The 27,406-nt window shown below is 43.0% G+C and overlaps 1 protein-coding gene across 3 annotated transcripts; it reads right to left on the bottom strand.

The window, feature by feature from the left end:
* Positions 1–67: 67 nt before the first annotated feature.
* lmo7b (LIM domain 7b) lies at positions 68–27,191 on the bottom strand. 3 transcript variants are annotated; one of them, XM_062381790.1, is made up of 29 exons: positions 27,159–27,191; positions 26,923–27,017; positions 23,715–23,785; positions 23,299–23,368; positions 21,890–21,996; positions 20,695–20,725; positions 17,372–17,485; positions 17,119–17,284; positions 16,484–16,631; positions 13,409–13,468; positions 12,582–12,750; positions 11,881–12,041; positions 11,544–11,727; positions 10,625–11,209; positions 9,522–9,839; positions 8,371–8,485; positions 7,559–7,720; positions 7,251–7,417; positions 7,066–7,129; positions 5,177–5,202; positions 4,946–5,053; positions 4,747–4,836; positions 3,788–3,975; positions 3,591–3,635; positions 3,411–3,463; positions 3,156–3,327; positions 2,872–3,057; positions 1,367–1,442; positions 68–665 (listed from the first exon to the last, which is right to left on the bottom strand). In XM_062381790.1, the coding sequence occupies exons 2-29, from the start codon at positions 26,989–26,991 to the stop codon at positions 612–614; spliced, it is 3,759 nt and encodes a 1,252-aa protein (XP_062237774.1). In that variant the 5' UTR covers positions 26,992–27,017; positions 27,159–27,191; the 3' UTR covers positions 68–611. The 3 variants fall into 3 exon arrangements, with proteins under 3 accessions (XP_062237774.1, XP_062237783.1, XP_062237791.1); XM_062381799.1 differs by having other exon boundaries at positions 1,345–1,442; positions 27,159–27,190; XM_062381807.1 differs by lacking the exon at positions 13,409–13,468.
* Between the last annotated feature and the right edge of the window lie 215 nt (positions 27,192–27,406).

Genomic DNA, 27,406 nt, shown 5'->3' with positions numbered 1-27,406 from the left:
TCTCCATGAGCCCAATGATGCCATCATGTGGCACATTAATGAATAACAAGATCAAAGCATTTACTGATAATGTTCAGTGCACTTTATTTACAAAATAATTTCAGTTAAGACGCCCATTTTCATGTGAGAAATACATATATGTAAACCACGGATTTATTCACCCCAAAGTGCACATGGTGAGATTTCAACAGAACAGTGTTTAGAATGTGCCACCATACATGACTTACATCAACAAGAAATATCTGTATTTAAACACACTAACGGGCTCAGATTCAAGACAGCACAACGATTTAATGAACAGCATCACTAACACTACAATAAAAGCATTAACCAAACACTAATTACAATGATAATAAATCTCTTTACTGCTTTATTTCATATATTAATCTACATTTTCTGGGAAATAAATTAGCATGAAAAGAGACAGGAAGTAGCACAAAAGAGACAGGAAGTAGCACATTTGATTAAAAAGCAACGATTCAGAATCTTTGCTTGAGGATCCACAGAACGTCAACATCTTAAATTCACCAACAGTTACTGTAGGAGACAAAGGTCACTGCTCGGCTGTGTGGACTGTTTCCACTGCGCCTCCACAGATTATATTCGGCTGCTCACTCTGTGACCTGGAGCACTGCATGTCGGTCACAGGAAGGAGGAACCAGTGTCTGAAAGGTTAATTCACAGAGTTTTACTTGACTGGAAGTTTTGTTAACAGAGATAAATCCAGTTCAGTAACATTAGGTTTTAGTGTATGATCGGGATTAATTTCCATTTTTAAAGACGAGGAATAGGCCATACAATCTATAAAGCTGGGAATCTGCAGCCTTCAACGAGTAAAATGAAAGACTTTAAGACCTTTTATGAAATGTAAGACCCATGTCACATACGTCAGATGAAGGAATATCAAGAATCCTAGAATTACTTAACAATTCCCTGTAATCAAAGATAAGGTGAAGTAGCCTTATAACCTTGGATAACTCCTAAGCTGCAGGCAGACAGTAGGTATAGTCTCTCACGGCCACAGTGAGCTGTGATAAATTCTGAGCGGTACGTTTTATTACAGCACGTTATTATCTGCATCATTAAAAGCTATGCATGCGGCCAAAATGTGTATTAATGTATAATTAAGACACTTAATTAAGACAAGATCTAGTACATAATATATGTATAAAGTATTTAAGAATTTTTCAATTTCGATTGATTTTTGAATTTTAGATTAGACTCTGCAGAAACCCTGTTTCACCTGAGCAAAAAATATAACAATCTGGAGTGTCTACGACCATAAGGAACAGAAACTGAGGGGCGGGTGACACGTTGAGGTCAATCATGGAGATCGATACTCACACTGGACTTGGTCATAACTCACAGTGGGGCTTCCAGTTGCAGTTTCGAACCTAGACTCCAGTTTCAGTTCCTCCGAAATATCGGAGGCAGCCCACACACTGAGGAAGAGGAGGGAAGTGAGAAAATAATCTATTTAAGAGAAATCCAGCAGACCTGGGAACGTCATTTCACCAGATTGAACACAGCATTCAACTTTATTTTGGTATATTATCAGGGTACACACACACACACTCTTAAACTTCAAACCCAAGGATATCTCAAGAACCCAACAGGCCTACTGCCTATAGAAGACCCAACAGAGCAGAGTGTGAGATTAATCTCTTTTACAGCAATAGGGATTTCTTTAATGAGAACTAGCAGCTTTACAAATACTCAGATAAAAAAATATTTGAATAAACAATGCTTGGTTACAGTGATGGCAGATTGTGGCCTCCTGCCTTTTCCAACACAGCAAAACAATATATTGAGACATAATTATGTGGAGGAGCAGAGACTGAGGAGGAGAAACTTGTTCTATTATCGTTTACTTATTTACTCACTCTAAATCGAACACAACTGTCAAAAACTACAAAACAAAACAAGTTATTTGAAAAGTTCCAAAGCATTCATTTCCATCTCTCTCAAACATTTGAGGATTTCAGGGACCAGTGTGAATCCTGTGTAGTGTATACATATTCTGAGTGCTGTGGGTGTTACTCATATGGAGCAGAGAGTTGTAGAGGTGAGTCAGCTTTTACATCTACATGCAAAAACCTGGTGGGGCTCTCTGACAGCCACATTTTAACAAAGACTGTCTAAAAGCAAAGCAGTGGGCTGTCTTCTTCCTCTAGACCAATCAGAAGACTGGAGATGTAGAGAGAAATAACAGACACGACAGAAAAGTGGAGAGAGAGTGTAGACGGCATGATGGGAATATAGTTCTCACCCCTTTCTATTTGTTTGTTTTCCAGCAAGACTACCACTAAACGTGGAATGATACAGAATGGGTCAGAAGGAAGAACACATTCAATTTGTGGCTCAAGGGAGTCAGTCCTCCAGTCTTCCCCATTACGCATGCCCAAAGTGCCCTTGGGCAAGATACAGAGCGCCAAATTACACCCGACAGCTGTGCTATTCTCAGAGAAAAAGTGCTTCCCGTAGAAGCACTATATGACTGTGTGTGTGTGTGTGTGTGTGTGTGTGTGTGTGTGTGTGTGTGTGTGTGTGTGTGTGTGTGTGTGTGTGTGTGTGTGTGTGTGTGTGTGTGTGTGTGTGTGTGTGTGTGTGAGTGAATGGCCATCATGACTAGAAAAGGGCTTTACAAGTACAGGGCATTTATTTATTAACTTGCCGACCAAAGTTAGGAAAAAAAAGAAGATATTTATGCACAATGATGTGACTGCACCTTAACCCAGTCACGACCTCTCACCTGGAACCAGGTGAAGCAGAGACTAAGGGCTTCTATTACCATGGCTGCTGCACATGTAAACGGTGTGTTAGGCCAAGATGTAGAACATAGAGAAAACAACACAAGAGACAGTCCATTACCTGCCGTGATGAGCTGGGTCCATGGATACATATTTCCTGGATAAAATGGCTCCGGTGCTGTAGCGGGAGGAGCAGTTCCTGCTCGGGGCGCAGGAACCTGCAGCTGAGTGTGGACGAGGGAAACCGAACGTGGCGGATGATACTGGGGGGTGACGCAAAGAGTCCAGGTCGTCCAGAGACTCGTACCTGCGGGGAAGAGGTCACGATTCAGAAACATCAGGGAATCAATCAGGTACGGTGCAATTTGAAATCAAGTTTCCACGAGATACAAAAACAGGAGCCACCTCTTCAGAGGATCCATGCCGTAGACTGGTTCCTTGGTAAAGCTGCTTCTGCGCGGACGTATCCAGCTGTTGTCGGTCAGGAGCTGAGTCCTTTTCTTCATCTCCTCCAAAATCTGCTGCCTGTCCTGCTCACTCTTAGACAGGGACTGTCCTTTTCTTTTCCTCTGATCACCTGGAACCAGTCAAAGTCAGAGGGGTTAGGTCTGTCCATCACCAAAACAGGGGGAGACATTATGACAGAGGGGGCAGACCAACCTCGTATCTGTTTGTGGGAGCCAGCTAAGGCCGGGGAGGACAAAGACTTCGCCCTAAGAGAGAGACACAGACATCATTCTGCAGAGTTTGTCTTGGGGGGGTTTTCAGGGTCTACACAAACTGATTTCATGCTGATGTTGGCTTCAAGGCAAAGACACACTGAGCTTATCGTGTTCTGACCTGTGTGCAGTAGACAGCTGAGCAAAGCCACAGGATTCCGAAGCCCTGAGGTGCAGCGTGAACAACATTACGAGCAGTCAGAAATAAAATGTTGCAACATGAAATTGCACAAAAGATTAACTGCTACATTCAGCGAGGATAGAAGAGATCTGACACATGCTGGTGGTATTACAACAGGCAGAGAAAAGTGAATTCACCAGTCTTGTTCAGCGATGGCTTCCCTCTGCTGGCCGTGTGCATCACTCTGAGGTTTACGTCCCGATTCGTTCAGCTCGTCTCCGTCAGGCCTCTGCTCTTCTCGTGCAGCTCTGTTTGACAGGGCATTCACATGGAGCTGTGTTCTGGCAGGGCCCACACCGCCATTGGTCATCTGGAAGCTGGTTTGCTTCAAATACATGGAACAAAAATATAGTTTATAACATAAAAATGCCTGAAGGATAATTTTGACCAGGGCCCCTCCATCAGTATTCCTAAAACTGTAATAAGAGAAAAACTGGATAGAAATTAAATGATATTCAATATTGATGAAAACTCAGAGACCCCATAGCTCTGCCAAGGACATGAAGTCCCCCTTATAACACATTTAAATTCACTCAATCTAGAATTTTTGGATCTGCAACGGATTTCACACATTCATAATATTTCAGTCCCCTGAACAATTTCTCAAAATCCATGAACTATTATCAGACAAACCATTCCTGATCTGGAGCTGCAAAAAAATGTAACAAATTGAATGAAAATTTGATTGAAAGTTATCATAACATAATAAGTTGTTAAAAAAACGCCCTATTTCATTATGTAAATAAAGTGATGAATATTGCCGGATCCATCCTCTGATCCAGATTCAATTGATTCTTTACTGAGCCATATCGCATCCTTCCACCAGGTTTCGTAGTAATTTGTCCAGTCGTTTTTTTCACAATCCTGCTAAATAACAGACAAACAAATGTAGACTACAACATAACCTCTTGAGTTTGCCAATTAAAGTCCAATCATCCAGGGGCCACAGATCAGTCTTTACACTTGAGGTTATCATTGAAAAGCACTTTCTGTGATGACTTTATAGAGCCACATTTCATTATTACTCATTATAAACAGTGTTAACTTAAAAATGGTCTGCAGCTAAGAAAAGACTCAGAGGACTGCACAACATTACCACCGACTTCCTGCACAAGTCCCCAGTCGCATCCTGTTGTGCCCTGCGCCACTCGGCCTCCAGTCTCTCCTGGTCCCGCTGGTATTGCTCCTGAAATGAAAAAAAATAACAAACAGGCCACATGATGATTATTATGATTAATAAAAGCAATAAAACTCATTTTTGTGATTCTGTGCTGGGAGAAACTTAAGTCTCAAACCTGTAGGAGGCGCTCCTGCTCTTCCTGCCACTTCTCCTGTCGCCGCCGATCCTCCTCTCGGTCCCACGACCAGCTGGATGGGGAGGGGCTGAGGGACGGCACCTGGAGCTGGAGACACGCAGACAGACTGTGGGCTGCAGCATCATCACAGAGCAGTGCACAGACTCTTTGAACAACCACACCAGAGCGTATGTCTGAGCAGAGCTTTGATGAAGCGGTGCGGTAACTTACATCAGATATCGCAGATTCGGAACCTCCTGGGTGAGAGAACAACATGTGAGCACAGAGAACGCGGTGTGATGGAGGTCACACAGTCACCACACGGAGGCCAGGGACACATCAGCTGAGTCACACATGGGAGGATCTCTCTTATGTCTGCGTCACACTTTAGTTTGATCCCCGATAAATGCTCTGCTGAATCTTTCTGAGCCCGCACAAAAAACGTTGATAGTCACACAGTCATGACAGTATGAGGAGAGGTGAGGGGTTCAGGGTCTTGCTCAGGGACATTTCAATGCACTCTGGAGGAACCGGGAATTGATCCAGGAACCAGAGTCTGGCTCATCCTCTTTTAAATCCCCTAAAATGTGTGCTTTCTCCTGGCTCCCCAACCAACTAGTTTAATCATTTTGTGAACGTTTTATTTTTTATCCTGTTTTACTCACCACTAACTTTTTATTTCTGGATATAAAATATTTTTGATATTTAAAAGTCAATATAAACCAAATTGCAAACATGTCCACAATAAATGTATAGTGTACCTGTACAGACCTTGATTTGCAGGTATCTGTTTAACATATGATCAGAACTATCAAACAGGAAATGAGTGGTTAAGATTAAACCTGTGAGAGTCTGCTAATGTCTCCCCAGCCTAAAGACGCTGCACACGACTTCTGAAAGCAAACAGTTAAGCAAACAGCTAAGCATGCTATGGCAATTAAGAAGAGTAGTCACACTCCATGACCACACAAATGGGCTTTGTTCATTTGCAGATCAACTCCACAACAGATATTAGCCTATAGCATCTATGAGTACAGAAAAAAAAAGAATAACACCACATACAATGAAAACATTTACCACATAAGTAAACCCATGGGCTGAATCCTGCAGAGCCTGAAGAGAGACGCCATTGCAGCAGGACACACATCAGATTCATTAACAGCCACGAAGAGCAGCGTCACAAACCAGTCATTGTGCAAACGAATGAGGACGTAACCAATTAAAACGTAAAACCCAGTCAGACAGAACATTGGAACATACAGTAAGAGAGGGACCTGCTAACAACACACGGGACATTAGAGACCTGATCGGTGCTGCCAGCTTTTTGATGCAGATATAAAGTGGGCATTAATTCATGGTGATGCTTCTTTTACAGTTGTGTGTTTGAAGGCTTTGAATAAAAGTACTGATTTTGCAGGTTGCAACAAGTTCATGTTGAGTATAACCGATATGAAGTCGTATCAGAATCCTAGAATCTCATACACCTCCCCATATTTGAGGACAAAGTAGAAATGCCATGTTTTATCTCAAACTACAGGCAGAGACAGAAGGTATCTGCCAAGATCAATTCTAGTTACGATTGTAGATTTATTACAGCGTGATAATATTTGTATCACTGAGAAATAACTAACACACTTGCTGACAAAACACAAAGTATGACGGGAAGTAGCGTTGCATGATCTTTAACAGAATAAGACGCAGCTAAATTAATTCAAGACTTAGGAGGCAATAATTTACGTCCTAAATTCAGATTATAAAATATTAGACTTCTAAGAACCAGCTGTTTTCAAGTTGGTCCTAAAGTAAAAAGGTCCTTAATCCCCATCTAATACTGGTGCTTCGTCCAATTTCTTATATTCCTTTCTAAAATCGTAGCATACTGAGGATATGCATTTGATGCCAAACACTTACCCAAGCCAAGCTCCAGCCACCAAAGCTACAAAATTCAAACTGGATTTTTACCTCTCTGTTTGAAAAACTCTGCCCTCCTTTTCTGATTGTTCCTAATCATTATATTAACATCTAACATGGGGAAAGGGAGAGAATTACAAACTGTATCCGAGGATTTATTCCTACAGATGATGCGAGTCATGTTTTGATTTTGTAGTCTTTGTTGTTACCTTTACTTTTGGCCGTGCTGCGGCCTTCAGCAGATCCTCCATCCAAGACTTCACCTTGTTCAACCTGCGCAGGTGAAAGAAAAACCAAAATCGACCTCATGACCCCCACTAATTAAACTGCGCCACCAGAAGCTTTGTGCATCCATTGTTGAAAGGAGTCGATAACTGGCTGAAGCATTGCTCACGCTGTCTTTGTGCCCGTTGAGTTTCAAAGCTGCGGTTTCTGTAGAGGCAGTGCGGTTGGCATGGTGATCGGGACAACCTATCAGACCGGGCGCTGCGGCCGTCAGATTGAGGGTCATCCTGCTCCTGCCTGGCTGGTCGGGATGACTCTTCTCACTGGAGCTCCAATCTAATGACAAAGACCAGCCGTCACAACCGAGGCCACGGGATCCACCAACGTTTGGGATGCAAGTGGTTAAATCATCAAAACATTTAACCACCAGGAGGTAAAAGACCAAATGGATCTCTTTTTTTGGGCTCATTATCTCACCCTTGTTGCCATAGTGTCTAATGTCCATGCTCAGATTGCCGGTCTGCAGGGCAGACGTCATTTTATCCTTCCACTGGTTGTAGTTCATGTGTGCCACCGCCACTCCGTCAACAGCCACAATCTCATCATCCACACGCAGCTGGCAGAGCTCCGCTGGACTGCCTGAAGAGGGATGGACGGAGGTGGTGGGGGTGAGGGGGGGGCAGGCATCAGGACCATGAAAGAAGAAGAGAGCGTGGACAGCGCGGCAGAATTTATTTGCTCAGCACAAAGTGAGAAACAAGCAGTAATGGGAGGACAAGGTTGCTGCTCGCGAGTCAAAAAGTGAGCCTGTCAAGCAAAACTGCACAGCAGCCAGTTCAGTGACACCTCTCTCACATCTAATTAAACATTTATGGTGGAGCTTTAAATCACACACACACATCCGGAATGAGAACCACCCAATGATCATTTCTCCTCTCATGTACATCATTATCATAATCGCTGTGGATGATTTGCACATTTCTCCTTGTATGCATAATTCTGCACTCTTATTTAGCTGCACTATCCTTTTGGCTCTCAAGACATTGACGCACCGACATCGTTTTTATATCTCCAGTCTGTAACCTGAGCAGCCAGTGTGGTGTGTGTGACTGTTCCAAAGCGCCGGCTGTGTGCCAAAGCAAAGCGAGACGCGGTAAAATAATATGCGAGCACGTCGTAGCAGACAATGTTCGACGGCCTAATCGTCACACTATTTCAGTCCATCTACAATTAATAATTCATGTTACAAAATTACAGTGATGCAGAGTTCAATATAGCGAACGTCTTACCGGGCTGGATGAACTTCACTCTCGCTCCTGTCGAGTCCCAGTGAGTCTGCAAGCCGAAGTCTGGTACCCTTTTGGGTTTAAGGGTAAGGCTCACTCTCATGTTACTGTGATCCACCTGAAACACACACAAACACACAAACGTTAAGGTGACACCCTGTGATCCAATGTCCTTTACTTCCTGCTGGAAATCAGAGACTTGAGGGCCTGCTGAATAAATACAGGGACACTCTTATAAGTGACCACTTTATAATTTTCAGGTTTTGTAGTCACATGCAGATTCATTCATGCTTGAAGCTTTAGTGAATGCTGGTAAAGCATTGAAAAGGTATCTTAGCCCTTGACGTCAGATGGTGCACATATGAGACTCAGGCTGAATGATGTCATTGTCATTGTCCAGAGTGAGGGTCATGGTACTTTAAGGCTGCAACAAGATTAACAGTGAAACTAATTATTTTACTGACATTTAACTTGTCGGCCCAGAAAAGGATGAGTGCATCTAGAAAGTGGAAACTGGCTCACCCAATTAGATACTATTGTTTTTAAAGTGCACTGTGTTTTTCCTGCTATGTCAAAACATGTGTGGGTGAAAGAGACCTTAAGACCCAAGTTTGACATAATACTAAGCTATTTGGAATAGCACTTAGACTTCCTATCAGGGCCAGAAATATTCCTTGTGAAACCATATTTTAACTCTTTGAATCCAGGATCTATGAATTATTCTGAGAAATCAACGCAAATGTAGAAAAGCGTTGCAATATTAAATAAAGTGAAAATCCAATTCCTGGATCTGCAAAATTGAAGAACTGAATGGATTCTTCCTCGGGTTCCCCTCTGCATGCCTCTGTGATAATGACATTTTAGGCTGTGAAAACTGTGACATGTTTTTAGATTAACTTGTTAAGTCAGAATAAATGATCAGCTGAAGTAGTTCAGTGTCTAATAATTGTTCCAAGTAAAATCTCTTAAACACTGTGAAACTAGAGTTTAATACATGAAACAGATGTGACAATCCCTCATCAGAACAGTTTAAACAATTAGAACCTAGTTAAAGACATCACAGATGTTCACAGATGTTCACAGATGTCCACAGTTCCAGTGCATTAATACAAACACACGACACTAATGCTGTGTGATGTAAAACAACAGTTCACCTTGGTAGTTGTCGGCAGAGTGGCGCTGTTGTAGTGCTGGGCCTGCAGGGTTGAATGAGGTAGTGGCTGGGTCTGGGTGCAGGGCTGGTGGTGGAACCCGTTGGTCTTGAGGGAGGACTGAGTGGAGAGACTGGACCCCCCCGCTCCCCCCTCCACCACCACTTGATCTGAACCACTCTGCTTCACCTGGCTGGTTTTCTTCAGTCTGAGTGAAGTCCTCAGGTGACTGGCTGCAGTCTGTCTTTTAAGAGAAGACTTCGTGGGTGGATAAAGACATTTTTCTTTCTCGCTGTTCAACTGCAAACCGCTGCCGTCCACCTGCAGATGAAAAAAAAGACAAAGAACAGGAGGATTTCTTCAGAGGGAAGGTGCAGACGCATGTGATCGCACCATTAACTCTCCAGGCAGACGTGAGAAATAAAAGTGTGTTATCCTGTAGTGAGATGACACTGTTCAGACTGTGGAGGCTGAATTCCTATTATTAATGAGGGCAAAAGAAAAAGGTAACACAAGCCCCCCCCACACACACACAGGAAACACTCTTATTATATTAACTTGCTAGAGTCCATGTGGCGGACTTACGAGTCCCTGTGCACTAAACGTACACAGAGTCAGAATAACAGCCGGAGAATTATAACCGTCTAGACTGTAAAACATTATGTGCAGCTGGCGGCTCTTTCTTTAAAAAGCTCCATAACTTCAAAAACACTGGAGAATATTTTCAGCTTCGACTGTAGAGATCACTGACTGTGTATAAGGATGGTCTTTGAGAAAAAAAGTGTACTTTGACTTTTTAGCTTGGTCCACGTCCCATCCACTAACAGACGAGGCCATGACCTGGGTGACGGGTGGCAATCAAAAAGCTTTGGCTTCACTTTTGGGGGGCAGTCATGTCGTCCATCTATATAAACACACACTAGTGACAAACCTATGTGTATCTACTGTTTATCTGCACCCTGTCCATCACCATGAGAAACAGCTGGAGTGTGACTTTCAATGTCTTCAGCGACAATGTAGGTCTAATTTGTTTGATATTGTACAGGGTATACTATGTGTCCACTAGGTGGCGTCTTACTGTGTGGAGACCATTTGGTAAAACTCACAGTGCACAGTCTCGGCAGGGACGACATCCTCGACTGCTTGGTCCCGAAAGGTCTCGCTGTGATCGAAGAGGAGAGACGGGACGAGCCCTCGGACCGCCGGTAGCCACGGGGCAGGCTGGCCGAGCCGGACCACGACACAGTTCTAGCCAAGTACTTGTAGGTAGCTGCGGTTTTCATAGCTGGTTCCCTAGACTTCTTAAGGCTCTCCTCCTGGGGCGTGTCCTCCAGAGACGTCTGATTCACTGGAGCAGGTCCGAAGGTGGGAACGGCTGGATCGACGCAGGGTGGAAGCTCCCTGTGATTCAACATAGATGCAGTGCAGGTGGATTTTGTGGCCTCCTTGGGCTGCAAGGTGGTGACCAGAGTGGAGATTTTATTCATGGGAACATTCGGGGGCTGAGCCGGTTCAGATGAGGGCTGGAGAGGAGCTGGTCTGCCCTGAGCTTTGACCTGAGTCTGAGAGCTGAACGGGAAGTCTACCGAGGGTGTGGTGGCTCCTGCTCCCTCTGAAGCCAGGGAGGGAAAGTGGGTCTCCTCTCCCAGGATGGTCCCATCGGAGGCAGGCATGGCGCCAACCAGTGATCCCTGAGGAGAGATAAAGCACAGGCACAGGGTTTTCCATGCAACAGCATAAAATGAAGATAGATTACACCCTGCCTTGCACTTTTCAAATGTTTTATTAGATGTTGTAAGGCATTACATCTCTGTTTGACAGGACAGAGTAAAGTGGGGAGGGGGGAAATAGAGCAGGGCCGGATGAAGACTCCCTACATGTTCAACCAACAGCTCATCTGTGGAGCGGGCACCACATTCAGCTATATCTATCAGATTAGTTTTGGTACTTTTACATGCATTACACAAAACAAATGCATTCAATAAAGCCATGGTGGAGAAACAGAGCACACAGCTGTAAACTCACCTGCGTATGGGCTGAGCTGTAGGTGATGAGCGTCACCCTGGGCCTGTAAGGTGCCTCAGTGGCGTAGCCGCGGGACAGCAGAGCTCGAGTGTGTGGCCGGAGATCGGAGCTTGAAGATTTGGACAGAGGAGCGGTGGAGTGGAGCCGGGGGGCGGGGTTACACCTGCGCGGTGGCGGCTGGTCACTGAGGAGTCGGCGTGTAAGGGAAGAGGAGCCGATGTAATGAAAGGAAGCAGAAAGCATGAGGGGGAGGAGGTGGGTCATATTACAGGAGTTCACTGAGGCTTTCCATGCACAGGGTTTGAGGGTGTCAGCATTTTGTATGGCAGGATTGTACCTCTTTAGCATTGCGCCGCGTTGTGTGTCGTTCTTTAAGTTGCTCACGGCCCCATTGGTCATGGACAGAGAGCACGCGTTGATCACATGCTCTCTGTCCAGCGACTTCCTGCGGTGGTCAGTGTTGGAGCTCCGGCGACGATTCTTCCACTTTGTCAAGTCCTGAAACAAACGTATGAGCCAGTGACTCCGGTGCTTTTGAGGATAAAACTATATCTTATCAGCACTGACAATATGCTTAAAGCTCAGACACATTGTTGTGACATAGAAAGTTCAATCTCGACCTTGGGCACCAACTCCCTACACAAGGTCCTGTAGTTGATCTCAAGCTTCTGATGGTGTCACATTATCCAGAGGATACCAACCCCCCCCCCCCCCCCCATTTCTTTGAATTGCAGATATTAGAGTCTCCACTTCTCCAAGAAGCTTCACTGTAATTTAAGCTTTAAGTCAAAAAATATTTAAATTTGTATTGAGAAATCTCTTCAAATTAACTGAACTGGCTCTCAGACGAGAACAGTGCTGGGATGTTCATTATGGAAGACTAAAAAGGAGAAATTGATTTGAATATTTCCCATGATTTACATAATTTCAGATAACAGGGGCTTCATTTTATCGAATGTGTCTGGAGACAGCGCCCTGTGTGTCCCTGAACTCAGTCTTGCCTTGGTTTTTTTTACAGACCCTGCCCACATGACTTACATCCTGCCACTGAGCGTCGCTCTCCTTGCCGGGAACGCTGCCCATGTCTGCGTCTTCTTGCTGCCACTCCTCGGCCGTGTCAGCGTCCTGGCCCCCATCGTGACCGGTGTTCTGCTTGGGAAGTTTACGCGCAGGGTAGAACATCGGGATGTCGCTGAGAGATTTACTCCTGTTTCACACACAGACAAAGAAACGGGACATTAAAATGAATAATGGATACGCAGAGCGGAGAGGCCATCTAAAACAACGGCGCATTATTTTAGTGTCACTTTAGAACATAGCGTTGCCGAGCAAGCGTGACGAACATACCGACTAGCTTCTACATGCAGACACACACAAATCACATGACGGGAAATAGTATCAACAGCAGCAACACGACACATTCTGCATTCAAACAACAGAATCCATAATCAAGTGCGAGGCGGGGGGGGGAGCTGCCATGCAAGTCAAACACCGCAGCAGTATAAATGGCAGCAGATGTTGCTGTCTGGGTAACACAACAGATTTGACTCAGAATGGCACCGCTGCAGGCAACAGAGGATGTCAGGCGTGCCATTCAGATAACTTACAGCAGCTTTTAGCGGCCGGGAAATCAAAACTGACAGAATTTGATCCGAGCAACCAGGACTGTGATTACAATCAGTCCCTGTGGTTTGTCATAAATTCCTCCGACAAGTCACCAAATGCTCCGTCTTCGGGAACAAGCAGGAGCCAGTTTGCAGAGTAATGTAACTCTGCAGCCAAGCGGAATACAAACCAGAGCAGACACGGAGGAAGCAGCGACAACACCAGCGCTCGGGTTTTACACCCAGAACTTTAGGACTCACCAAATCCAGCCAGGGTTGACCTGAACCGGAGTCTCAGGCCTGACCTGGTTGTGACATGCTCTACAGAACCAAAAAAAAACACATGAAGATGGATGACAGCCATTATGCTGAAGATTTGGTTTGATAAAAGCAGCTTTGGGGATGGCGTGGGGACAACATCTAACAAAGAGGCATGTAGTTTAAAAAGGGATACGACACAAATGGGTTCACACACAAATGATCTTGACAGGAAGATTGAGTTTGATGCACAGATTCACAGGCTGCACAGCATTTAAATCTGTTTATTGTTCCACATCAAATCATAGCACACGTAGACACAGGACAGCACACAATGTGTATAAATAACTTTTTTGTTATGCTACGAGAGTGCACGAGTCATCTGATTAACCATTATGATCTAATGAGTCACTCAGCACGTTGCCGTCAAAACGCCCTCAACATCATCTGTGCTATAACAAAAAAAAAAAATGGGCCACAGCGAACGCCTGATAATTACAACAGCACATTCAATTAGTCTGATAACGTCATTAAATATTTGAAAAAGCTTTTTATGTCTTTGGAAAAAAAAGTTCCCCTCTGAACCTTTCACATTTGTAAATTTCCAATGCATCTGTTTGACAATGTGGTACATGAGGAGCAGAACAGTGTTAGAGCTTGTATCAACAGAGTATGCAGTGTGTATTGTTGGTATTTGTATTTGGGAGATCATGTTCTGTAGCTTGAAGATTATTCAAAAACGACTTATTTTTTGGAGGGGGGGGGGGGGGGCGGCATGACCCCAGGAGGAACCCATTAAATATAGGTGCAGATCCGGATCAGGGGGGGGTTGGAGAGATACAGGACTTGTTTTACGTTTTAACATTGCCAGGGTGGTTTTCAACATTTTTATTGATTTCTCAGATAATAATGAATGTTCCTGATGAAAGAAAAACAAATCAGGCACGTTTAGGGGGCTGATCCATTTGTGAAATATGATGCAATTTTGATAGAGATTGAAATAAAAAAAATTGGATCTAGCAATTTCAAAAGCGGTTTCATAAGGGGACTGCTGGGCCTTTGTGGTGATAAGGTCTCAGCTTGACTTTAAAAAGTGCTTTGAGATAATGCATGTTATGATTTGGTGCTGTACAAATCCTTTTGAATTGAAAGTTCTCAGTGATGGTTTTGAGGCCCCCCAGTTGCGGTCGAGGTGTTTCGCCCAGTAGCAGACGTCACAAGGTCAAAGTCTTCCTCAGAAGAACCCAGAGCTTTGTGGCTAGAAATCACAGAAAAGGAAGAGAACGTGTTAAATCAGATAAGATATGATAAGTAAACAATAGTGTTTTCAAAAGGAGAAACAATGTTGAGGTTTTAGTTTTATCATCTAGCGTCAGTAGCACTTGCTAATGCCTGCACCAAGCAAACCAAGATTTAGTTTGCTTGAAATAATGAATTATACGCTTCCATTTAACGCTAAACATGAAACCACACGTCAGGTCAAACTGCAGTTATCTTAGCAAGTTATATTTGATGTTTAAGTATTAATTTAGCTTCAGCTGTTAAGTCAGACTCAAGCCTGCAAACTCAGCCATGTCATATTTCTGTTCAAGCATCACACCCACAGCTTTGAACATTAAGCAAAAGGCAACCGTTCAAAAGAGCCCTTCCTGCTCTGCCTTGTATTAGTTTTTACTTAGCTGTGCCCTCACACTGCCGCGCATCACAGAGCACTACAAGCAGCCCACCGACCTTAAGCCTTGCATTTTACGATACCAGGGTCTTGTCTGGGAGCCGAGGTAGATGGTGCGCACGCGAGTCTCCTCTTCGGGCGTCCAGTAACGAGGCAGGAAGCGGTCGGTATCGGGGTTGGCGGACATCTGACGGAGAGCCTGCTGCACCCGCCGGAAATACAAGTCATCTAGGACGGGGTCGGCTTCGGTCGAGTCGTCTTCCGAGTCCTCGTCGCAGAGGGCCCGCTGGAAGAGCTCCTCATCGAAGAGAGACTCGGGAGGAGTCGGAGCGAGTTGGGGTTCGGGAGAGACGGGGGGGGCATCGTCGACGCTGCGGCAAAGAGCGGTGTGTTCACAGCTGATGATCACACAGGCATCGCTTCGGGTGAAGTAAAAACACCAAGAGTCTTAGAAATGATCTCCCACGTCACAACGCTGCTTCAAACTTTAAAAAGGCACAAGTGTGACTGATGATTAATGTATGATCTATGCAAATTCAGAGTCTTCTGAGGATAAGCTCACAGGGTTACACAAGGTTCGTTCATTTTTTTAAGCAGCGGTGCAGGAGGGAGCATCTCCTGGTTCAACTCTTTGCATCGTCGTCTACTTCTGCAAAGAGCTGCTCCCGTCTGTTGGGCACTGATCTGAGCCGGGAGGGACGATGGGCTGTTCAGACAGTTGAACTCCTGCTCCCAAGTGGGTGTGGCAGCCTCAGGCCAAACAGCCCCCCCCCCCCATCATCTGCTACAAATCTGGAGCTGATTCTAACACAGCCTCTAGTCACCATAGTAACAACGACTAACTAGATAAAGTCAACAAGAAACTTACTCAGAGGCCATTTGGTCTTCAATCACCTGGACCGAGCTACTCAATGTTTTATAGTTTCTAGATATTCAAATGGAAAAAAACTGTTTTTGTTATTTGTATTTTAAAATCTCATAACTTCAAAACCCAAGTTTTAACCAGAAAATATGAGACAATATATTAAAATAATGTTCATTATAACTTGCAATGGCTTCTGTTTTTAAGTTGTTAAAGTTGACCAATCAGACCAAACTGTAAATCATTACGTCTTCAGAACAGGAACCGTTTTGACAAATGTGAAATATGCTCAATAAGTTTTACAGTTTATCAACATATAACTACTGTGTTTTTGTCCAATTTCTCATTCCACAATTAAAGACCGTTTATTTTTTATTTCAAAGAATTATATCTAAAAAGGTATGCATGTTTAGACTTACAAAAAAACTATGAAAAAACAAATTTACAGTGGAACAGAATGTGAAGAATGCAGATCAGCTATGGGTGAGTTAGTCACAGCATGTGAACTTGCTGTGTAAAGCAGCCACCACCACAGCTACAGTACCTGGTGAGTGGGCCGTCGCTTCCAATCTCCTCTCGTCTTTGCTTTCTCCGTAGAAGTGGTTGTGGGATATGACCCTTAGTCTGATGGACTGGGGGCTGTGAGCTCTCCATTCTGAAGACCTGCTCAGCTTCTGCATCACTTCCACAACCTGGAGATCATACAAACAAACATTGGTTTTGAGGAAAAGGACGAGAAACAAAAGCTTAACACCGACAGATATAGTTAAAATGAGAAAAAGTCTGAAAACCAGAGAAACACACAGGAGCCTACAGTGGAAGACTGAGTCTGCACACAGCTGAAGCCTTCAGGGAGATTTGTGCCAAGTATTTGACCCTCTCCCATCCCAGACACTTTTATCACCACAGTGTGGAACTTGACACAATCTATCACTGACGCGCAGCGACACCCAGCAAGGCAGTGACAAAATCAGAGGATCAGCTGCATCTAGATAAAAGTTTTTATATGGACATTTCTATACTAAGGTTTTTTTTGCAGTTTCACAGTAGCAGGTTGATCTTTACAAGAAGAAAAATAACAAACTAAGAAACTACATTTGTGCCCAAATTCAAGATTCATACTTGAAATGGTGAAACGTTCACAAACTGTTGTATAGGAGATTATAAAATGAAATGTACCTTCACTGTTTTGGCGGAGGGGCCGGGAGTCCGGAGAATCAACACAGTCCACAGAGTTCTCCCTCTTATAGCTCCGTCTCATACGCTGACGTTCCTCCCTCTCCGGGTACCAGCACTCTCTGTACCCGCCGTCTCTCACAAACACGTTACTGCCCTCGTCTAGGGACTGGATTTAAAAAAGGGCCGGCTCAGTATGAATAGAATAAAAACCAAAAAAGGATTACAAACCACAGAGGCTAGAGGAGCAGCTTACCTTGGACAAGGCCAAACCTAAGAGTCCTTCAAAGGCCTTGAAGTTGAGCTGAGGTCCACTGTAGAACGCGTCCAGGTGAGCTTTGCGGCCCAACCAGTAGATGGTGATCAGAACCTGAGGAAGATCACAGACATAAACATGAACTACATAAGTGCCTTTGATCAGAAACGGAGGAAGATCCAAGGCATAAACATGAAGTACACAACTGCACTCTCCTGTTAAAAGTACACATTGAACTTGTTTCTCATCTTTTCAATTCCAAACCGCTGACAGCGATTTCTGCTGTTACTTCTCTACTCTACTTACTACTCTCCAGAACATCATAAAACTAAACTTTCAACTTATTCCGTCAGAGATGAAGGACAAAAAAGGCAAAGCACCGATGCTACAATGACTCACCTCTCTGCCTGAAAACCCCACAGAACACAGTTCAATCAAAGTGCCAGCCCACCCCCACCACTCGGACAAAAATGGCCGTCAGCTTGACAGACGGAGCGAGACCCTTTTCCGCCCTCATTTTAAAAGTGACAGCCAAGTGCTGTTGTTTGTGACACTATCATTTTGCAGCCTCTCCCCTGTCACAGCAGGTCGGACAGAGCTGCCAGTTTGTGCCTGGTGTTTCTCACCCAATGGGGAAGGACAGTACACTGTGAAAGTCCTGAGGGGAAAAGCTGACTAGTGCTGCCGTCAGGAAAGAAGAAAGACAATAAAGAAACCCAGTGGTGCTATCTGTATGCTACCACAGACAATGCTAACATGATAAAGTTAGAATGTAATGTTCATCTTGAATTAGTTTGACTAAAATGGCCTTTTTAGGTGGTGTGAGATTTAAAGGCCGAACAATCCTAAACAAATTTTTCTAGTTTTTAAATCAAAAACACAAAAGGGTGAAGGAGTCTGGTAATCTGCACCAAATTTGATTATACCAGATAAGATTTCCTGAGAAATTGGCACAAACAATGAAAATTGCCCCCTTGAATAAATCTGCACCAAGTTAACTGGGCTGGTCGATGGCCCATCCCTTCACCAAGTGTAGCGAAAAAAGGGTTCAGTACTTTTGTTGACAAACAAACAAAAACAAAACGAGGAATTGACAGCTATTATTGCTCGACAAACTAGAATTCTGACATAACAAGAAAAGTCAGTGGATCATTAAAGTGACTCAAATTCGTCCTGAGGGTGTAGTAATATGTCACAGTTGATTTTTGTGGTTTTTCATTAAAACCACAAAAATCCACCTCATTCAGTCAAGACTTTTGCAGCATAGTTAGTTTTCTGAATCTACATTCCGACCTAATTACCCAAGATCTGATTAAATAAATATGTTGACGATGAAAAGAAAAGTCTTTAACAGCCTGTCGGAGCCTACAGGCAGATGCTGGGGTGGTGGAGGGGTTGAATCAACAGACAGCGATACTGACGCAGGGGAGCAGAGGCATTGAGAAGTTTAAAATTAGCCCATACAGCATTCAACTTGAGAGGGTGTTGACTCTAAAAGTTAGAACATTACAATGACATTTCTAAGAGCAGTGTAGGTCTGGCCTGTATTTTTTGTCAATCCATCCAATATCAGTCCGGAAGAAGAGCAGTGGACGGACTGATCAAAAATGTGTCTGTGGATAAACCAAAGGGCTTTTGTAGCCATTTCCCTTCTGTCCCTGAACATATGACTCACTGTCCCCACAGCATCAGCCATGAGAAACACTGTTTAAACACATGGTCTTTAAACGACCCATTCAAAACCCCCATCCACGGTCCAGAACACGCGTGGCATCAGCCAGCAGACACCCGTCAACCATGAGTAGAGACAGGGAGTGAAGGCTGTGAAATATGGGCCTCTTACTGGTATTTAGAGTTTGCAGCAACTAAAGCGTTTTGGACACCATTTATTTCTCATTTGCCTCGAGGCGAGGGATGTATTTTTGACGTACTGCCCCTCTTCTCCCTGGCAGAGCGGCAGCCTCTGCTGCTCTGGGAGAGGCACAGCACAGAGTCAGACTTCCCCCCCGTCTGTCTCAACACGGTCATCGTAGAGCAGACTGAAAATAAAGATCGATGCTGGGCCTGGAGAAGATTGTAACGGCTAAATATTTGATAGCATAATGCAAGTTAAATGACAGATGAGAATTGAGTGCTGATAAATGCATGTGTATGGATTACCAATCATTCTTGATCAGTCTCTGTAGCAGCTGCTTTACCGCTCGACTGAAAGCTAAATACAGATATTATTTCACTTCTAGCCATTGTAGAGAAGCAATACAATTAAATGTGGGAGACTTTATAAATAAGAAAAACTATGAACAAAGACGTGCAGCTTGAAACATAATAATAATAAAAAGAGGAAATTATGAAGATTCAAGGCAATTTGAGCCACCGACGCTAAAATTAGTTCAACTCTAGCTGTTAACATGTACTGTATGAATAACTCTGCTTCTGTGGGTGTGTGTATGTGTGTGTGAGAGAGATTGGAAACCTGAATGGAAACTGGCTTTCAATGGCTGCAAATTGACCCTAATTGGTTGATTCAAAGAAAAATGCTACAACCATTCCAAAGAAAGAGCGCTGCAACAAACAGCCTCATTACAGAGTCCCCGTCGTCGGCCATTGTGTGATTCAAATGAGGCTCCGCAGATAACCAAACCACCTCGTGAGCTGCGGAACATGTAAAATACCAGCGGTGCACACAAGCGTGCACATGTACAGCCGTCACATGTTTGCACAGTAATTACTGTAGGGAGCAACACGTTTACAGATACAGTTTAAGGCCCAGTGATAAAACATAAGTCTTCCCATTTGGCAGAGACCAAGTGGTGGGCAATGCCAGCTTATTGTGATGAGCCATGAAACAAGCCCCTTGACCATCGTTCACTTGTGATTCTGGAAGAGTCTTGATGCTGATGGGATGTTGGCATCAGGAGCTGGAACCAACGTGATACAAGTGCTGGTAATTGGGTTGATAAATGAGATGTTGGCGTCGGACTGTCTCTCATGTTGTAAAGTGATTAGAGTGTTAATGTAAAACTCATCGGCCATAAGAGGGAAATCAGAAAAGACAATCGCCTCGTGAAACACATTCAAATTCACAAGACCCTTGTTTTTATTTTTGCGCCGCACCAAATTGCTCACACTCATAAACAGGGCTGATTGTTTTGCATCAAGATTCATGAATTATTCTAACAGAGATTAACGAATGTGTGGAAAAAGGCCCAATCTCATAATGATACATGGTGAAAAAAATCCTGTACCGCCCCAAAATATGAATAAGTAATCCTACTAAATAACAGAAATTGTGCGGAGGTAATAAATTGAGAATTCAAACTTACATTTTTCAGTCTTCTGCTGCTCTCATCACGTCTGAAATTAAAAATAAGAGATAAATCATGCTGCACTTTTACAGTAAAGCTGACATGAAATAGCTTTGCCTGTGAAAATAAAGATAAAGAGACGACATTTGAAAACTTCTCATTTGCAACTCTCAACTTATCAGGATTAAAAGACAGCAGGCGATCGACTCGCACAGCAGCCGCTTGTTAGGCAGAGCTCAGATCTTTATAAATGCAAAGAAGCTTTGATGCTAAAGCACCAACCTATAAAAACAGGTGCTGCAGTAAAGTGTGTGTGTGTGTTCCATCGTACATTACGCAATAGTGCTTCAACTGCTTTCATGAGCAGTGTGAGACGACTGTAGCTGCGTGACATAGGGCATTATCCTGGTGGAAGTAGCCATTACAAGACGGTGAATTGTGGCCATAAAAGGCTGCACATGCTCAGCAAACAACACTCAGACGGGCTGTGGCATTCAAATGATGATTGCCTGGTATTAAGGGCCTGCGAGTGTTCACAGCCTGGACTCTTGACAACAGGCAGGTAATAATGGATTAACGGCGCTGATGCCAAATTCCTATTAGCAGCAACTGAGATCTAGCTCTGGTGATGTTGTGTCCATTGCCGCCTCAGATTATTGGTCATTGCTAAGGAGAGGAGCCTGACGTGGTCTCCTGCCGCGGCTCAGCCCCTTCGCCTCAAGGTGCGACAGGTTGTAAAGAGTGGTTATCTGAGTTACCCCATTCTTTCAGCTCAAAATCAGTCTCTTCTGACCTCACTCATCAATACACTGACCCACAGATCTGCAGCTCACTGGATGTCATTAAAGTAAACTCAGGAGGTTAACAGTTTCAATGAATCTTATACAAGTCTCTAAAATCCCATTATTTTTTCTATTCTGATGTTTTAATGTGAACATTATCTAGGGCTGTGTTTGCACATTAATTATACAAACACATATTGGACTTTGCTTATTGCCATCGATCAAAATGGTATTTAGATAATCGGTCCTCAACTGATTCGCTTGAACTAATATGTATTGCACTGCTGCTACATGATTGGCTTATTGGATAATTGCATGAAAAAGGTCCGACACATTCAAATCATTGTGGAAGCACATTGGGTAAATGTGTGCTTCTCTGTGGTGGCTTGATCACATGTGTGCACACACACGTCTGGAGTGACAGTGTTCACCTGAGAGTGACGCGAGTGGACAGGTCTTGCAGGTCTCCTGGATGAAACAGCTGGGACTCGTTCAGTCCCAGTTTACCGCAGGCTTTCAGGAACACGTTCACATTGTCCTGGAGGTTCAATATAGAGGACACAGTTAAAGAAATAAGAGCATGGGAAAAGAATAAAGTGGTTGGTGATGATGTTGATTTAACCGGCATCATGTATGTAAAATGCCACAAACCAACCTTTTGTTAAAACCACCAACAATAAGCACTTAAAATAAACTGTTCTCAGATGCATTTCCTCTAGAACTGTGGCCTCTGTTAATAATTAACAATTTATCCATTAATCTGAACTCTTACTAGTATTTTTGTACATGAAAGTTTCCTCTCATATTTAGCACAACTGAATGTGAATGAATTTAATTCTACATGTACCTATATTATTAGTTTTCATGATCAAATATCTTGTAGACATTTGAACTTTAAACTGCGTTTTATATCATTTGTAAACAAATCCTCTCAACGCGACCATTACCTGAAATGGAAAATGTCAATGCATTAGATCTCATCAGCTTTGGCCAATAAACATAAACTGTGGAGGCTAACTGAACTTGGCTGTTGTCTGGAAACATTAAACTTATTTTGCTTGGTGCTGCACATAATTTAATGTTTAGAGAGACACTTTGTTGCTGCAGGTTAGCAGCAAGCTAAGCATGAACCACCAGAGACTTCCCTTCCACTGCATCGGAGCTTGAACAGCGACACCACCCAGGGAGAAGCAGCCAACATCTTAGCTTGTTTATACATTAATCAATTTAAACAACTACGTTACACGTCAGCAGTCATGTTCCAAGAACCTTTAAATTGCAGTCAACAGGTTAAACATGCAAAACCACCAGTAGGGTCCTTTAGGCGATCAAAGGTACTGGCAATTCTCTGCTGCACCTCACACAAGATAAACAAACATCTAAGGATCCACTGCCGGGCTCCCTCCAATCACCTGCCCCTGATGGATGGTTGGAATTGATCTTTTTCTGCTCTTGCTTTGGGCAGTTTTAGCAATTATACTTGTATGAAGCCATCAAATTACAGCCCGAAGGGAAAATAAATAAATCTGCATGTGTATTCATGCCTGATAAAAAAAAAAAACATGTTCAGCAGTTAGTTTGTGGTCCTCGATTCTGGATCATTTGAATTGTGGCAACACCGTCTCTCGGTGCCTTGGACAGGAAACCACACAATGTGTCAGACTTCCTGGCTAGCAGGTTTCTTCTTTTCTTTTGTGCTCTTAACCAATAATCACAGATTTGAAATGCATTATTTAAATATGCCAAGTATATTATAATTGTCTACAGGAGTCAATTATTAACGTAAATATTTCACACTGTTCAACACATTACGGCAGGAAAACAAAACACAAACACTCACCAGGCCAGCGATGGGAGTAGACAGCCTGTTTACTCTTTTAATGATGCCGGGTTTCAACTGGTTGATCAAACTAGAAGTCAAAAAAATAAAGTAAACAGTTTAAGAACATTTTGACTTTGTGCATCCTGTGTTTGAAAATCTATATATAATGTGACCACTCTAATTCCTCAAGGGAAGCTGAATAATCTTGAACTTCTAGTAAAAAATAAAATTCATTATGAAAAGAAATTTAACAATAAAAATAAAATTAGTGAATTGGCTCGTATATCAGATTGATTGCATCGTAGGGTGAAGAGATTTAAGCCCATTTCTAATTTGTCCATTTCATGTTATTTAATTATTGGAAAAATTGCTTTTTTGGTTTGTTTAGGGAAACTAAATTTCACAAACATCCAAGTTCGAGCATCATTACTCACTCGCAGAGCAGGACTCCATTCTCCAAGGCAGCTCGGAAGTCACTGCAACCAAACAACTTTCCAGTCACCACCTAAAAAAGAAGAAAGCATATTGATTGACCATTGCATTTCATTTTTATCCCACCATAAATATGCATTCAGTTGTCTTATTTATTTAAGGAGTAACTACTTCCAGTTTCCAAGACGGTCTATGTATTAACACAGCCTCCAATGGTTGAAACAAATCAGACAAATATCTTTTGTCATTTTAACAGTAAACACAAAAACCTAATTAATTTGGTATTGTGAAGTTTTGGCCAAAACTTCTACAAACTACTGGACAAAGTCAGATGCTCCCAATGTGACAGCTAAGCATAAGGATATTACATCATTTATTTAGACAAGCATTTCCACAAACACCCAACTTTTTTGTTCAAAACAAAGAGTCCAACCAAACCCTGATGATTGCTCACGTCTGCAGTAAACACGAGGCAAGAGGGCCTTTTGTAATGAGGCCATAAAAATGGGGCTATTAAGGTTCAACCGAAGGCCCCAGAAGACTATTCTTCTCACTAATTAGTCCCCCCAGGAATCTACGATCACAATTCACTTCTGGTGGAACTGGGCAGCGGGGCTCCGAGCGCAGGCCTCTCGGTGGAATCAGACTAACAAAGCAGTGCCAGATGAACAAAAAGAGAAAAACTTTTGGTCAAGATGCTGTGTGTTCCACAAACTCAAACTTTAATTGGTCATTTCAATAAGCAACTTCCCAGAAGAAACCACGGATCCAACAGACCTGAGTGATACGTTTGTTACATGCAAACTTTTCAGTTTCTCAAAAACAAGAGGATAAAAACTGTGCCATTAAAATATAAATGCATCATTACTGAATCTGTGTGATTCACTTCTAACACGTCGCTCATACGAACATGTTAAATCTAGAGCCACCACAATAAGATGATTAATTGATTAATCAACTCAGGAATTGTTTTCACATATGCCAAATATTTGCGGTTTCAGCAAGGCAAACGTGAAGATGTGAATCTTTTCAGCGTCTGACATGAAAAGAGAACTAATCTTCTTTGGAGTTTGGATTCTAAGACAACAGTTTGGGCTTTCAGCATTTTTAACTCTGCCAAGGAGGTCCTTTCCACTCCTGTCACTTTGTTTTGAGGAAAAATCACAGAGAAAAAATAAACTACTACACAACTTTCCACTAGAAGAACCAATTCAAGTTTGGATCAGATCCTGATCAGGGCCCAGTTTCTTGAACATCTTTTCTACATTTTCACTGTTACCCACATGAGCAGTTAGTGTACATTCTTTTCTTTATAGACAAACGATTAACTGAGAAGAGAACCAGCACATTAATAGCTAATAAGAATGATTTTTAGTTGTAGCCTTATGGACAGTAAAAGGAAATTGGTTAAGATGGAGAACACTGACCTAAAACAGAAAAGCACCCGATTGTAACGCTCTGGGTTTCACCAGAAGCTAATGACCCGTTTACATAATGTAGAAGAGGCCGATCCAGTCCCTTCTCATTTCGGTCCAGTGGGCACTGAACAAACATATATGTGTAATTGCTGCATGTACTGTGCTGATGATAAACAGGAAAAAAAAATTTGACACATGGAAGCTTATTATACTCCAATCTATTGGAACACTGGGATAATAGAGCAAACATATTGACACCATTTAGTATTTCCTTAAAAAGCTGCATGGCCTGCTTTTCTCCTCCCTAAACACACAAAAGAACACACACACACACTCCCACAACCACACAATTCATCAGTGCAGGAAAGTCATCGGGTAAAATTGGTATGGGCTTACTGCCAACGGAGCTCTGGACAGAATTCTCACAATGATCCACTCATACGATGGACATTAATGGCCCCCATTAAGCAGTGGTCAACACTCACAGTGCCCATAGTTTACAAGTTGTATTCATTTGTTATGATTGGAGGATTATGACTCCTGCAGCGTTAGGACAGGAGCAGCAGCCTGATACCGAGAAAATGCAATCGCTACAAAACCACATCCTCTACAAAGCGTGCGACAAAACCTTCCTATCACACGACGACAGTTTGTGTGCAAAGAGCCGGAGCCACATCTCAGCAGACAGACAGTTAAGAAAACACACAGATAATGACGTTCTCTAATCATCTGCTCTCCTATGTCCCTCAAATGTTCTGAGTCAACAGTCAAATCAGGTTTATCTGGTGACCACAGAGGATTCAGTGTGTCAGGAGCTTCTCTTACCCGATTCTTGTCAAGGTGGAATTTGCATTTTAGACTACAGAGACAGTCAAGGTATATGTGTGTTGAGTCTGAGTCATTCAAACTATATGAGCATCAACATGTTTACAGTTGAATTGCTAATGATACAGACCACAAACAAGATTTTGTTCTTGATTCTTGTTCTCTGAAAGTGTTTGGCTAATATTAAAACTCCTACCATCTCCACAAAGAGTTTAACATCCTGTACTCCTCAAATCTATCCATATCATTGTCAATTTCACTCTAGCAATTTAAAACACCAGCAACTTATTACAGTCAATATTTTGCACAAGTTTTGTGTGTCTTTATTGACTACCCACCCATCCCCCTATATGTCCAGAACACCTATGTGAGCATAGAAATACAACAATTGCCATAAAATCGTATCAATTGACCTAAAGCTTGAAAAAGGCGTGGAACCGCATTGATGGCATTAGCAGCACCAAGTCATTTGGGTTGGTGGGTGAGGATAATCAAAGGATAACAGTCAACCTGAGGACCTGAGATCAGCTGCAAGGGCTGAAAGCATGTAAAGCTTTAATCCTCCTTTGAGCAGTGATTTACGGTTGATAGACATCATCCATGTTTTAAATGTTTTTTAACTTTGTTTTTTTTAATCACGTTTAACAAAACATATACATTTAGATTGTACATACCCATTGAAAACATATTTATTAGAAGCACGTTTTTATCCCATCTTAATTTACCTTTATTTCTTCCCGATTTTGTTGTTATTGTTTTAATTGTTTTCATAGCATCTGAGTCATAATTAGTTTTTTCTATTCTTGGCTTTGAACTGCACTGACCTGTATGAAAGTTACCGTTTGATTAATTGGTTCATAAGAGGGTTAAACACCTAATTCCACGAGTTGTTTGCACAGGATTAATTAAAGGGAAACACAAACAAACATCTCAAACTTTGTTGAACAACCAGAAGAAAACAAAGAACCTGGATCCAGCGCTGGGCCTCGTTGAACGCGTGTGCACAGCTGACACTGGTCTGCTGACGCCACTCCATCTCTGTCCTCTGCACAGGTTCAGCTCCTGGGGAGAGTTTGTGTTGTTAACCACGAGGCACCGCTGCACAACACACAGACACACACACACGAACCGAAAGGAAAACTCCTCAAACAAGTTGAGTTCATGTCAACAAATCCGAGAGAAAGAGTCCGCGTGTCCACTCACCTGCAGCTCCACTGGGGACACCTCTCCGCTGATTGACTTTAACTGTCATCAGTCACCAGCTCTGTCTGTGCACCCATTGGCTAAAAACAAGTGGGATGGACAGTTTCCGCCCTCTTCAGAGCAAACTTTTCCTCTTGCTGGTGGAGGTTCATCAGAGTCATCGACCCTTTGCTGCCTCTGCTGGCCTAGAAGAGCAGGAGTCAGAACACCGTGCACAGGCCTGCACCTCAGGGGGTTTAAAGGGATAG

This window comes from Platichthys flesus, chromosome 1, assembly GCF_949316205.1.
Source record: "Platichthys flesus chromosome 1, fPlaFle2.1, whole genome shotgun sequence".
Lineage (NCBI taxonomy): Eukaryota > Metazoa > Chordata > Actinopteri > Pleuronectiformes > Pleuronectidae > Platichthys > Platichthys flesus.
The sequence above is the reverse complement of the archived record's forward strand: the minus strand, read 5'-3'. Positions and strand labels throughout refer to the sequence as shown.